The sequence below is a fragment of the Pezoporus flaviventris genome, unplaced genomic scaffold (genome assembly GCF_033815535.1).
Source record: "Pezoporus flaviventris isolate CSIRO_AGI_PZ_B2104156 unplaced genomic scaffold, CSIRO_AGI_Pfla_v1 ptg000007l, whole genome shotgun sequence".
NCBI lineage: Eukaryota > Metazoa > Chordata > Aves > Psittaciformes > Psittacidae > Pezoporus > Pezoporus flaviventris.
In genome coordinates this window covers 34,620,431-34,634,321 of record NW_026892555.1, presented here as the reverse complement: position 1 = coordinate 34,634,321, position 13,891 = coordinate 34,620,431, and the positions used below count along the sequence as shown (strand labels likewise).

Here is a 13,891-nt window from a genome sequence, read left to right as displayed (position 1 = left end):
ATAATTGAACACTTTAATCGAAATGGTAACTGACAGCTCACTAGAAAGATATGACCCAGACAGAGACATCCTTTCGTCTGCTCAGGATTAATTGTGGCCCCCTGTTAGCACCAAATGTTATTTATCTGCTATGCAAGTGGAGTCCTACAGTTGTCCACTGTACACAGTCTGCATAGACCGACAGAGCTTGTTCCATCAGCAGGAGGAAACAGAGATCTGCTGTTTTCCAGCTCACTGTAATTTCTAAGAGAAACAGAGAATCTGAAACCTCAGCCTAAGGCACCAATTTGGACACTTCAGATATTAAAGACTATTCATTTAGGAGCACCAGGTGATGGAGCCTTTGGCTGTAGGCAAATATTAAAGCACACAAATAAACAACCACCAATATTCCATTCATTTTCAAAATGATCCCAATAATGAGCTTTCTAAATAACAGGATATTACTTCAGTTTTTTATTCCAACCTCCCTGTTCTTTTTGACCCACTGCAATAAAAAGTAGTATAGAGTCCAAATATTGGCAAAATATTAGAATGGGATTTGGGTTCTATTTGTCCAGGGCTGTTGTCTAAAACGGTGCCTTTCTTTGTCCCTTTAGGTCTGTGCTCCACTCTAATGAGAAGCCTGATCCAAGGTCTGCCAAACCTAGGAAACACCTACTACACACCAAAAACTCGATTCCTTGGGTCTAAAAGCTGTGCATGGAAAGATAGAGTGTTTGTACTGAGGGCAGCTACTCCCTTTTGCAGGATGGAAATAACCCTTGAGCAACAAGAACAACATGTACTGAAGATTTACTGGCATGTGTGAAAACTCTCAGAGACTCCTTTTCCTTACAATGACAGTGTCTGCTGTTGCCTTACGTTACTCTGGATATTTTCATCATCTACTTGTAGGGAAGATGCTGATTCTTCCTAATACCATGTCTTTACCTTCTGCTGTGTTGTCCATTCTTAAAACAATATTCTTGCACCTCCTGGTGCAAGGAACGAGATCCTGTGGTTTTAAATTCCCAGTCTATGTTTACTGGTAAGTGATAGTTACCAAGTAACTTGGGGACCTCCTTTTTCTCTGCCATTCCCCAAAAGAGGGTTAAGAAAGAATAAAAAGAAGATTCATGGATTTGTTCACAGTCAGTGCAGGGCTGGTTAGTCAGTCCTCACAAGCCTTGTATTTTTAGCTCCCTTGGCTGTTTAGTTAACTTGTAATTTGCTGTGTCGCAGGAATGACATCACACAGGAGCATTTTTAGTAGCTGTTGAAATTAAGTGTCTTAACAGAAATAAACCCACAAAGAGAGTTTAGTTTGTGGTGCACTGGCTGCTTAGCCTCCTGGGAGGGCAGCTGAGTGAAACTTCAGTGAAGCTCCAGGGACTGACAACATCATTCATCCTGCACAGGATAAATCTAAGGTGCAGCTAAGCTCCCTTGGAGTAAACTAGCTTAAACTAGCAAGTTAAAAAATCACTGCAACTTTCAAGGCCTAAATGGGAGATACATGAAGAATGTCAGTCTACTGGGATCTGAGAGAAAGAGGCTCACAACTGGTCGGTGCAATGTATGTCTGCGAGCAGGAGCAACCAGAAAGTAAAGCTTAGCCACGTTTCTTTAGGAGAATAAACCATAGGGACAGTTTTATGCACAGGAGACTGGCTAAAAACAGATGTCAGACTGTGAGCAGAGGGAATAGTTCTGCATTTGGATGGGCATGGAATACATGAAATGTACAATCAATAGGCTTGCATAACACCCTTGTATTCTCATTAATTTATTTTTCTAATAGACAAAATCCCCTGATGTTAAGTAACTGGTTGTCTTAATGGGTTAAAAATACTGTGTCTGACCAGGATCATACATGAAGCAATCCAAGCTTTGCTTTTGGTAAAATCTATGAGATTTCTTCTCTAATTGATAAACATAAACCATTTCAATTTTACTTTGGTCATAACATTGAAGATGATCTTTGTGCTCACAGTGCTTAAGTTCTAAGTATGGAGGAACAGAAATTTCAGCTAGATGCCCAAGGACTTAACAACTTAATTCCCATTACAGTTAATTAAATAAAATGATAATAACTATAATTAAAACCCAAGGATTTATCCTATAAAGTAATTTAAAGGGACTGATGGGTGGAAGGCACTATACCATTCTAATCAAATTACCACTGACTCACTATGAGTGAAGGTTATATAACCAGAAATGTGATTGCAAGCAGATGCAGAATAAATACCGCTCAATATTAAATATGTGCAAAATATTGAAGGAACAAGTCTCTTCTCAAAGCAAAAAACTATTATATAGGGAAGCATATTCTCCCAAGTTTTAATGTACTTACCACACAGTTGAAGTTTGGAATAGTTGCATATTTGTAAGAGTAAGGGTACAGCAGCATCTGTGCATAAGCGTGGAAGGACAAATAGGCTTTTATTTGTTTCCGATGTTTGCGGAGAAAATGAGCGACAGCCTTTACTTCAGGCTCAGACTCGGGAAAGGGACCACAGTAGGTGTCATCGCACGGGTGAAATGAAGCACCTTCATCTAGAGATTGAAAGAGAAAGTTGATGGTGAATGGTTACAGAGAATTTCCCAAGGGTCAGCTTCTGGCTCACCCTGTGTGGGCCCCTGTGCACAAGTGTGAAAAGCAATATACAGATTCCTTTCTTGTGATTGATAGGCATGAGCCAGTGGGACCTCAGTACAGCAAATCTGCTTATTCATCTAGGATACGTACCAAGTTGCCAATTGGCCAGATACATGCAGTTCTTCCCAGAGGACATATTTTTAACCCAACAGAAAAAAAGAGAGCCTGACTTCATTGTATTTTCTTCTCTGGCTTTCCATATAAGTGGCATATTTTATGGTAGCATTCCAGCATTAAAACTATTGAAGGGTCTCAGTGGGTCTATTTGAAATCAGAGAGGTATACCTCTTTCACTAGTCACTGCCAAGACAAATCTAGTCTTTAAGAGCATTTTAATGTACTAGCTATTACAGTGGTGGTTACAATGGTAGGTAGATAACCACAAAAGGCATAAACTAGGAGAGTGGTTTAAAACATGATAATAGTTCCTGACTGCTGCCTAGTTTTACTTTTGCAAATCTCATGCAAAAAAAAAAAATAAAAATGACAAGACGATGGATTGATTGCTCAGTTAGCTAAAATAGGAACAATTTCAGTCTGTACAGGGCTTAATTTTCCTTCAAGTTTGGGGCTGGGGTTCAGTTGTGAGGCTGTCTTTCACTACATCAACCTGCTCACATGGCAGTAAGCTACAGAAGTGTAGCCTGCCTGTAATATCTCATGAGGTACTGAAAGTTGAAACTCAGAAAAGGAGATGTGGCAGTGGCTGCTTTATCATTCAGCAGTTCTGGATGTAAGCCACCACCCCATTTACAGCTTAGGGCCTGAGCCTAAAAGAACAATATTTATGCAAATCTACTCCACTCTTTTATCCACTGTGATTTTACAATGCCACATGTTTTACACTGACCAGCATAATAATAATAGTTTGTCTGTGACATTCCCTGGTGTCATCAGGGACTTACAAAAGCAGTGTTTTATTAGCTTTCCTTTGTATAGTAAGTACTGCCATCTTCAAATAAAAAGAGCAGTGTGTGAGAAGGCATAACATGAACTAAACCAGGTTTTTGCAATCAATGTAATGCCAAAAATTTCAAAACTGGAAGATTTTAATGCTGCACCTTCATTTGTAATAAGAAAATTGAGGCTACCATTCAATGGCCACAGGTGGGGATTTCAAAAGGTATTAGTGCTTAGACTGAAGTAGATATGGAAGGGTTATATAGAGGGCAGATGGTCTTTTCCCTACAGAACAGATGGCCACCAAGGCATCCAGATCCCAAGAGCACTCTGCCTTGATGTCTTGTCAGATATTATAGCTAAAGAAGAGCTATTTAACAGACCCTCTGGAGCCTTTGCATTTTTTAATGGATGCTTCATCTCCTGTAACAGTGTTGTACACTGATTCATGAAAATGGACATCACTGTTAATAAACAGCAGAATCCTACAAGCTAATGGTAAAGTGACCCAATGGTAAAATATGACTCAGTTTAGTGACTTTCAGGGAAGACAAAAGCTCTCTGAACTCTCCAGCCTACTACTGTGAGCCATTTGCAATCCTACCTGCAGTTGATGCATTTCCTTAAGTGAAAATGGCTGGTAGTAAAAAGAGAGGTCTTCCATGGTAGCCTTGGATAATGTAAGGGTATCAACAATTTGCATACTCAAGCTCTTCTAAAGTAACACAAGAAGGAAACAAAACAATACAATAATACCAAATTGAGTGAAATTTTTGAGTTACAGTCATGAGAAGAAAATAGAATGGCATAAAATGCTACCGTGCTGCTTTATTTTTGTACCTGACAGCATATCAGGAGGACAAGTATCCTCCAACATCCATCATGAGAGCAAATGTACAAAGGAAGTGTGTGCAGAGACTGATAAAACCAATGCTTTGGTTCAGAAGGAAGACAGGGAGGGTAGATGAGTGGGAGCATGATTCTCAAACTTCCTTGCAGCCCCTTCTTGTGCCGATAGGGGGAACTGTCCTCTGTGAGCAATGGGGTACACTGGAAACTGGGATGAACTGGAAATTTTAACTCCCACTGCTGCTTTCTTGGGGGCTTTGGATGCAACCCCTTTAACTTGATTTGCCTCGTGACATGATTTAGTTCTAAGTACCTCATTATTGCCTGTAAGGTTGCTATTTATTTCATGAACACTAAACCATTGTGCTAGTTATTTCACATATTTATGCATATATATATTGCAAAGAGCATTTCTACATAGAAATCTTGCTGTCAGTATTCACCTGGGTCTGTGTACAATTTCTGTGCGCTATTTTGAGTGCAAGGCACTGGAAGGTGAAATCTACCACAATCAGTGATATGGTCTTTTCTTAGTCCCTAGAAAATACAGAAGCAACATCATAAAGCTTTCATGAAAGTCCTACACTAGAAAGGAAGAGGAAAGCAGAAAGGATGCCTTGTCTTTACCAACTGCTGCACTGCTGCTAGCATTCAGCGGCTTTGCTGGGGCTGGATTCTGCCAAAACACACCAGTTTGGAAGCCCCACAGTGAAGTTCAAGCCTGTCTGCAAACTGCAAGTGTGACTGAACTGAATTAAAAGGTTTTTACAAGTGTGTGCAGTATTAAATGTTAAACACACCATGATTATACAAGCCTCAAAGTGTGATATGATCCAGATTCTTCTCTCCCTCATTTAGTGTCAGACTAATGAGAACATGGGGTGCTGGGTGAGGATCTTCTAAGCACCAGTCACCCCACTTAATGAAAGAGCTCTTTATTCTCTGGCAGACTAGAGAATCAGACAGAGTTTGGAGTCTCGTGATGGAAGCAGAGCATGTGCTTGGTGGGATGATGAGCAACCTTGGAGGAATTTTTTAAACCTGGGGTGAGGACTTGTCTTTCATGTTCCATGCAGGGGAGAAATGCAGCAAGTGGTGGATTGTGACACACAACATGTGTGTGTATGGTTACACTTTCACTCAGCCTAGAAAAAATGGTTTTTTGCATTACTGAAAACAAGACAAACATTTTCAGGACTGAGTAAAAAGTGTGCTTTAGTACAGTGTCTAGTGAGCAGAAAGAGCAGGGAGCAGAGTCATTTGAACCCAAGAAAGATTAATTAGGACTAGAAAGTGCACTGTGACAGTATTATTGTTGCACTGATAAGGTACTTGCAAAATGGCTCTGAAGACTTTGTAAGAGAACTGTTCATTCCAGCTATGCTGGTGACTGTCTCCTGAACAGTAAATGCGTGTCCCCCAAATACGTGCAGCAGTGACTTTACACATGTAAGTAAAAGATGGTAACGGCAATGCAGACTTTGGTTCATTTTTACATTATTTTTGCAGCATAAAGTTGCGTTGAAGATCATGTTAGCATCCCTGGGACTGTCTTGCATAGTGGAGGGGTTCTCAGCTAACATAGGCTTTCTGTAATTGCTTCTGTGTCAGTCCTCTCCTAACTGCAAGCAGAGCTGAAAAAAACCCGGAAGCGTATTTCACAGGTCTATACTATGTTGAATGTATGCTTTTGTTCACTCTCACCTCATTTGTAATCTCCCCTGGCAGACAATTCACACTCACTTTTATCCTTACAGTCCTGCTTAAAGAATTGAGTCGATGCAAGCCAGACTGTACAGTGCTTACTCCTACTGCAAGTAATCAGAGTATTGCAGAAACATCTAGAGACTTTCAGTGAAAGAGGGATGGGCTGAAGGGAGTGCTAGCTCTGTGCAAACATTATTTCTGCCTTTACAAGTTTGTAATATAAATAAGGAAGGTGGATGAATGCTGGAGGAGGAAACAGCTGCACAGGGAGTTGAAGGAAGGTGCTCAAGATGGGAGAGCAGGTCAGCAGAAGAACCAGGTATGTATATCACCATAGTTCACAAGAAAGTGCTGTGACTCTCTGCTGCACCAGAACTCGTATGTCTGCTTACTCCTGTGTAAGTCGTACTGTCTCGCTGTAAGATTTAATAAAAACCCCTTTCCTCTTCAGTGGACCCATTCTAAATCTTCTGCTGGTATCACATTACTGCTGAATTCTCTATGCACAACTGAAGTCAATTTTTATGAAGTCATTTACAGAAGTGCTGGGAGTTTTAAATTGGAGCTTTATGCGTTTAGAAGCACCTTTTTTCTTTATGAAATCACTAATAATAATGGCCTTAAAATATTCTCAGACATTTCTCTGTGAGGCCAACAAAGCAAGTCTGACATTTCCAAAGCTAAACCCATTTCAGAGACATTACTAAGTAAAATAAAATGAACTTTGAAATGTTTCCTAAAACTGTAAGTCAGGTAAATCCTGGGATGTGATGTGCCAGGCTCAATACTGTGCTTCAAGTTATTAACTTATTGCAGGAATACTGAATACCTATATGTGTGGTTTTATACATCTGCCATTCTCACCATGAAAACGTTTTATTTGTGATGAGAGGTGTTTTTCCAAAGCTCAGGACATTATTTTTAGAAGCTGGGAGGAAGATTTGATTCCTGTCTTGTGGTTGTATGGGAAACTACCTCCAAATTTAACTACGGAAAACAGAACACTTCACAATGGATGTGACCTAACCTACTTACTCTGTTGGATAATTAAATACAGGGTAATCTGAACTGGTGGACCAAAGTGTCTCCAGACTTACCACACCATTTCACTTTCCAGTTGCGATTAGCATCAACACCATGACACCGAAACCTTGTGTTCTTTGATCTTGTTTTTCTCCAAAATCGATCCTAGCAGAGGGTATAAAATAGTTAAATAGCAATATTACTATCTTTTGGCAAAAGTCTATTTGTATACATAACAAACCAGCCGCCCTAAACATATTCAGTACTGTATTTTAACTGGGGTAATTTACTTCCATTTTCCTTGCCACAAGACCAGACTATACAGAAAGTCCCCTTTGAATGATGCACCAACCATTCCATCTTTCCAGAACAACTTTTTTGGTAATACTACTGATCGTACTCACATTTGTCCAGCTAAAATGATATCCATCCACATTAAATACAGGCATGATGTAGAAATACAGCTGAGTTAGCATCTTTCTCATGGCAGGATCAGTCTGGTATGTCTGAAGAGCCTAAAGCAGAAAAGCCAAAGAAAGTAGTTTCTATAATAAAAATAATTTCCTGATTAAATGTTGTGACAGGCTAAGACAGTCATGTGGCCTTTGGCAGTACAGAGACCTTTACTTTGTATGGCATCACTGACGCCCTTAGAGCTGTACTTAAAGGCTGATACCTTCCTGTAAATGTGATTAAAGGCAGAATGTGAACATGTGAAAAAGGTGTTCGAAAGACCCTATTCTCTCTGCTTCTCTGTTTCTTTCAATAGCCAAGAAAATACAAGTCACCTTACAGAGAAGCAATACATACAAGTGTTTCTTGACATAGGAGCTGAAAGTCAAAGGACAGATTTTTAGTTGAGGAAATGAGGTTAGCTCCTCCTGTAAGACAATGGAGTGCTGTTGTTTCCGCCAGGTGGTGATTTGGTGAGATCAGACCAAGTCTTAAAGTGTTTAAGGCTCACATCACATAAGCTTTGGTTGTATTCAAAGTAATTTACTGTATGCATAATCATCAATACAGGCAGCTTATTCCTTTATAGTTTAGAATACCCTCTACTTTTGGAGAATCTCAAGTATAGAGATTAGTAGAGGAAGTCTATGTAGGGAAAGTGTTTTCTTTTCCATTCTGTATCTTAGAAAAACATAGCAAACCAGAGGCTCCTCAGCAGTTCTGTTTGCTAGTACCAGAGATGCTCCTTCACCAGTTTCAGGAAGCTTGGGCACCACATGCTGTAGAAAAAACTGTCCTTTGTCATAGCTGGGCATCAAATCTGCAACCTTCAAAGTTTAAATCTTGATTCTGTAAGGGGAGGAATCAAGTGCTTCACTTGGCAGGGGGAGAATATATCGCACTGACACAGGGTTCAGAGGCTGGTTCCCCTTCTCCTTGTGCTGTGATTACAGCTTCTGCTCTGCAGTGTTTCTGGCCCTTCAGATCCGAGAAGTACCATGTGTCTGGGAGGACAAAGGGAAATGTTTGCTCTGAAATAAACTAAGCTAAAAGCTTTTCAATTGAGAAATGCTGGGGATCAGAGTGAAATACAGGAATTCGATGCTTCTGGGCTCTGTAGCATGCAGCTGTTTGAAGCTGCCACAGGGGCTGACGAATCCTTTTTGTGGAATACCTGTAAGAAACACCCATACGATTGGACATGTCTAGGGCTGAAATTGACTCACGGAGGAGTCTGAACATTTGTTTTCTTTACTGAGGGCCTAATAAGACTTCTAAATACTTTTTCTAAGCTGTTCATTAACTACCTCTGTCGTGCAGTACTTTCCCCTTATTCATCCTCAGCTTTCCTCCCAGCAGTGCTCTGCACGTGCAATTCCTTCAGCATCATGTCATCCCTGTGCAAAGCCATCAACTTGCCCAGTGCTGCTACTCCACACCAAGCTCCTCTTCTGTTTCAGTCAGGCAAGAGGAGAGGAAGGCGAGCAATAGAGGGCAAAGGGGGAACAGCACAGAATGAAATGAGACTAGGGCAGAAGCTGGGACGGCAGGGTGTGGAGCACCAAAGGGTGGGATGAGATGTTTAAAGAGGGCAGGATTATCACAGGGGAGAAGAGGATGACAGTGGGCTTTTGAGGAGAAGCTTGGTGGAGCCATGGGCTGCCTGGAAGAAAGTCACTGGCCAATGCAGAGGTTCTAGGTCTCCTGGCCCCCATGCCAGAAATTCCCCAAGGATTCTTAGCTGGAATGGTATTGCATTCAAATTTGATTTACTTGCATTAGGAGGCCACATCAAGGCTACAAATATATTTGGATAAAAGTATTGGTATTCAGGGAACTGCAGCTATAGTAAAAAGTAATTCTGTCAAAACAGAAAGGAATGGTTACTCAAAAATAATGACTGTGACAACTGGGGCTTTGTTTCATTGTGTTCCATGTACAGAAAACACATACTTAAAGTAAGTAGGGCTACTCTGTGCATTAAGATAGCCCTGCACTTGAATCTGTACAGGTTTAAGAGCCTGTATGTTTGTAAGTGTCCTGTAAGTATGGATGTTAAATCTGTAAAACTGTTCTTACAGTGGAAAAAAACAAAGCCACCCTCCAAAATATGAGTCATCAAGGAAAAATAACATTTTTATTATGCTTATTTCAGGGAGAACTAATTTGGCTGGGGAAGAAATAATGCACCACACATCACTTTATTGACTTTTTAATGCTATTCTCTTTTTAGACAGTTTTAACAAATTAAGCTCAGGCTGTGTCTCTATAGTGGGTATTTCCATATCAGTGATAATGACATTGGCCTATTTGCTTCTATCTGTATTTACGTATGCCATTCTTTTGCTGTCAGTTACATCTGTAATTATGCATTTTGTTACCCTGTAGTGTTATATACCGCATTTTATACTGCAATGCTGTAAGATTAAATTCTTTAAAACTTTAAAAATTATCTCCTTAAAATAACTACACATAAATAAATAATTTAAAGTAATATCCTTCCAAAAAATTGCATGGATGAGCTTTGCAAATTTTTCAGAACCTTTTGGAATTTGCAAAAAGTGACATGAAAATATCTGAATTAAGATTTCTTAATGTTCAGTATATTTTAAATTCTATGAAGAATATATTTTTTTTTCTAGGCAAAAGCACCACCATTTGAAAACCAAAACAAAACATAGGCTGCAAAATGCCAAGCCCCCTTTCATTTTTTAAAGCTACTCTATGTTATTTTAATGTCTGCTCCCATTGACAAAATAGGAGAGACTGTAGAAAGCATTATAGTCCCCAGTAATGCACTTCAAAATTTCAAGTTGATTTAGAGCCAAATATAGAATCATGGAATCATAGAAGGGTTTGGGTTGGAAGGGACCTTAAAGGTCATGCAGTTCCAGCCCCTCTGCCATGAGCAGGGACACCTTCCACTAGACCAGGTTGCTCTATCATTCAATTCCGTTCTTTAAAGCATCTATGCTTTTTCTTAATAATTTGGTTACCCTTTTAGAGCAGCATTTCATTAAAATGTAATGGACCTGGTGTGACCTTCTTGATGGAAAGACAGAGTGCAGGTGGTATAACCTGGTGTAAGTGAGATCATATTCACTGTTTCTGCTGAAAATATTCTGTCCTTCCTACTGCTTTTATCTGGCACTTTTATTTGATATATGTAATCAGGAAACACAGACTGCAAAATCTTACCTCCTTTAACAGGGAGATCTTTGGCAATGTGCTTTACAGTTACTAAGGTGTGTCCTTGCTGGAGCAAAGCCCACAGCTTGCCTTTTACGGCATGACTCTCAAATCCTCCAAGAAATGATTCTGTGAACCACCCACCCTGGCAGTGCTGAAACATTTTCTCTCCACTATGACACAAGCAAGATGAATATAAACTATTAGTGAATTAACTGCCGTGTCGTTTTCACAGAGCTCTCAGAATACAAAGTAATGTGACTTTATATGGCTTGATTCTGCTTCCCCATCACACAATCAATAGCAGCTTCACTGCTGAATTTGCAGAGAGCCAGACTGCCCCAATAAATGCTGAATAGTGTTATTAGTGAATGAACAGATGATACAGGAACCCTGCCAACACTGTGCAAGCAATCTGCCTGGGGGATGGGGGAAAGAATCAATGATTAACAGGAGGGGGCTCGATCATCTGGATCAGCAGAGGGGTGGTTGTTTGGTAGCGCTACACCAGCTTAGGCTGGCTGAGGATCTGGTCCATAGGAAATTTAATTTGGGGGATGAAGCGAACCAAAGAGCTATATTGTACACTGACAAGGCAATAAAAGGCAAGAGTTTAAAATGGATTTAGGATGCAGTTGGGCTTTTTATGAAATAAGGGGATTGACTGAGAAGGACAAAGCAAGGACACAGAGTTGAGAGAAACTGAAATCCAAGTTGAGCTTAGTAACGATTTGCTGTCCCTCAATTAATTATTATGAAGTTAAAGGTAACAATCAGCTTTTGCTGTTTCTAGTTTAGAATTAAGCAATCGCACTGAATTAAGCAGTTACCATTATAGCACAGGGAATTGACTGTATTGCTGTTCTATCAGAAATCACATAAAGCTGCTTCCAGCAAAACAGGATTAACTCTTCCATGCCATTATTAAGATATCACTTAAATCATACTTTCTGACAGTAACATACAATATTTTACTATTGTCTGTACATCTTACACTTTAGCAGGGTGACACTGTGATCTGACATTCAGGCCTTCATTGCTACTTTATCAGATTGGCAAGCTAGTAGTTAGCTCTGTCGCTATACTTGGAAGAAGTACATCTTTTTATCACCATTTTCCCTTTTACTGCTAGTGTCCTGCTTTGGCATTCAAATCACGACCTGAATGGTAAGCCCATTATTAAGGCTAAGACACAACTGTGTATCTAGAAACAAATGGCTTAAAATAAAGGGTCAAATTTTCCAGGCTGAAGCTTGAACTGTATATGGTTTATTTATTAATATTTAATATTTTTTTAACACCAAGCAAAATCTTTCTTCCTCTTTGGCAGCATTTCCCACAGGAGGAATCTAGAAACAGCAACTGAGAAAAGTGAGTGTGCTGCAACTACTCTGCAGCATTCAGAAGAGAGCTCATAAAAATATTCCAAAAAGAAGGACCTGTAGGATTCCAAAGGCTTGCTTACGCTGCCTCTAAAGGATGCAGAAGGAGAAGATGCTGAAGCAGAGAAGAGGGGGACAGTGTCATGGTTGACATGTTAGAGAAGCAAACAGCAGTTACAGCAAGCTTGGGCAAGGCCTGGACCACCCAAGCTAATGCAGGACCTTGTGGGGAAGAAGCTGCGTAGTTACACAAATGTTAATGGAAATAGGAGACAGAACTTCTTGGCTCTTCTCTGAGAGGTAGTATATAAAAACCCCCTCATAGTTCCCGAATAAATCAAGGACTGCCTAGCAGGGAAAGGGAAGGTCTGAGTTAGCCTGAAGCACTGTGAGTGCTCTGAATGGGGCAACACAAAATTCTCTACTAGTAATTACATGAAACTAATAACCACCAGCTTTGTGGAGACTTACCAACAGTATACCTCTGAAAAATGTAATTCTTTAATTTTATGCCCTAGTTATGTTGGTTCAGGTTAGTACCTATTGAGGACAACCCAACAGAACTCTCTTGAATGCACTGTTTAATTAAGTTGTTGAGACACAGTTAAATAATTAAAATGAAAATTATTGCTTGGAATTCAGTTTCTGGAACAGCTGTATTGTCCAACAGACAGAATTTTCTTTCATAGTCCTTTCTCATGCTCCATAGTATTTCTGAAGATCAGTAATTTTACTGAGGCCCTAACTACTGAGCATCATCACACAGGAGGTAACTGCTAAAATATAAAGCTGAATTTCTTCCCTAAGCCACGTAATACGTTGGAACAACAATGTGAATTCTCTTCTTGCCTTGAAGAAGAACATACTCAGCAGCTTAAAAGCCTTCACAGGGTACAATTTCAATGTCCTAGTGATTAATACTTAACGTAGGACATCGCACTAGCAAGTGTCATTGAAGAATTCCTACTACAGGCACAACACAGCTGCAGGGTTACCTTTATTTTATCAAGATGTATTCACATTGTGAAAAACGAATAGCTACAAACAAAATGAAAGTAATTTTTATCTTCTTAAGATCATGGGTAGGCAGGAGGATGCATCTGAGTAGTTGAAAGTGCACAAGAGAAATAATGCAGTACTTCTTTTTTGAAAACTGGGAATCATTTTAACTGTGGGGTTGTTTTTTCCTGTTTTTTTGTTTGGGTTTTTTTTTGCCATTGCAAAGATGTCACAGCAAAAGAAAGCACTCTCTCTAAAGTGTCTTACCATTGAATAGATCCTGGGGAAATCCACCATGTAGCAAAGGAGAAAGAAATACTGCACAGTGTAAAAATAGTTTGCCAGAGCTTCTTTTAAAACAATGCATCACATGCCTCGTTGTGGTAATACCATGGTACTGCACTCCATTTTTTTTTGGCATTGGCTTAGATTTTATCCATTAAAAGAAAAAAAGAATCACAACTGAGGGCCCAGTCTGGGAAACTATTGTTGGAAGTGTTCACTGCTACTTTATCTTCCTTCCTCTCAAAAGCGGTGCACATTAGTAACCTCTGCTTTCAGTAGCAAGGATGTGCTGGAGAGATGCAGATACTCAGAGAGAAGTGGGGTATAAAATGGCTGCAGGAATAGTTAAATCATTCAGAACTGAATCAGATGTGGAGCGGCAGGGGGAAAGTTGAGTAGAAGCAGTAACAACACACAGAACATACACATAGGTGTAATTATTACACAGAAACTTCAAATGGCT

The 13,891-nt window shown here is 39.8% G+C and overlaps 1 protein-coding gene and 1 long non-coding RNA gene across 2 annotated transcripts in view; one reads left to right on the top strand and one right to left on the bottom strand.

Annotated features, from left to right (window-relative positions):
* The window catches only part of LOC133266775 (uncharacterized), a 31,393-nt gene extending 24,752 nt beyond the window's left edge, over positions 1-6,641 (top strand). Inside the window, exons 3-4 of the long non-coding RNA XR_009742507.1 lie at positions 600-1,030; positions 5,719-6,641. This is a non-coding gene — a long non-coding RNA (uncharacterized LOC133266775). The remainder of the gene's footprint in view (positions 1-599; positions 1,031-5,718) is intronic.
* Positions 1-13,891, bottom strand: part of CPA6 (carboxypeptidase A6) — an 82,818-nt gene that overhangs the window by 6,131 nt on the left and 62,796 nt on the right. Inside the window, exons 7-9 of the mRNA XM_061448333.1 lie at positions 7,525-7,635; positions 7,195-7,285; positions 2,336-2,538 (exon numbers count right to left, since the gene is read on the bottom strand). Of these exons, the coding sequence (XP_061304317.1) occupies positions 2,336-2,538; positions 7,195-7,285; positions 7,525-7,635 (405 nt within the window). The remainder of the gene's footprint in view (positions 1-2,335; positions 2,539-7,194; positions 7,286-7,524; positions 7,636-13,891) is intronic.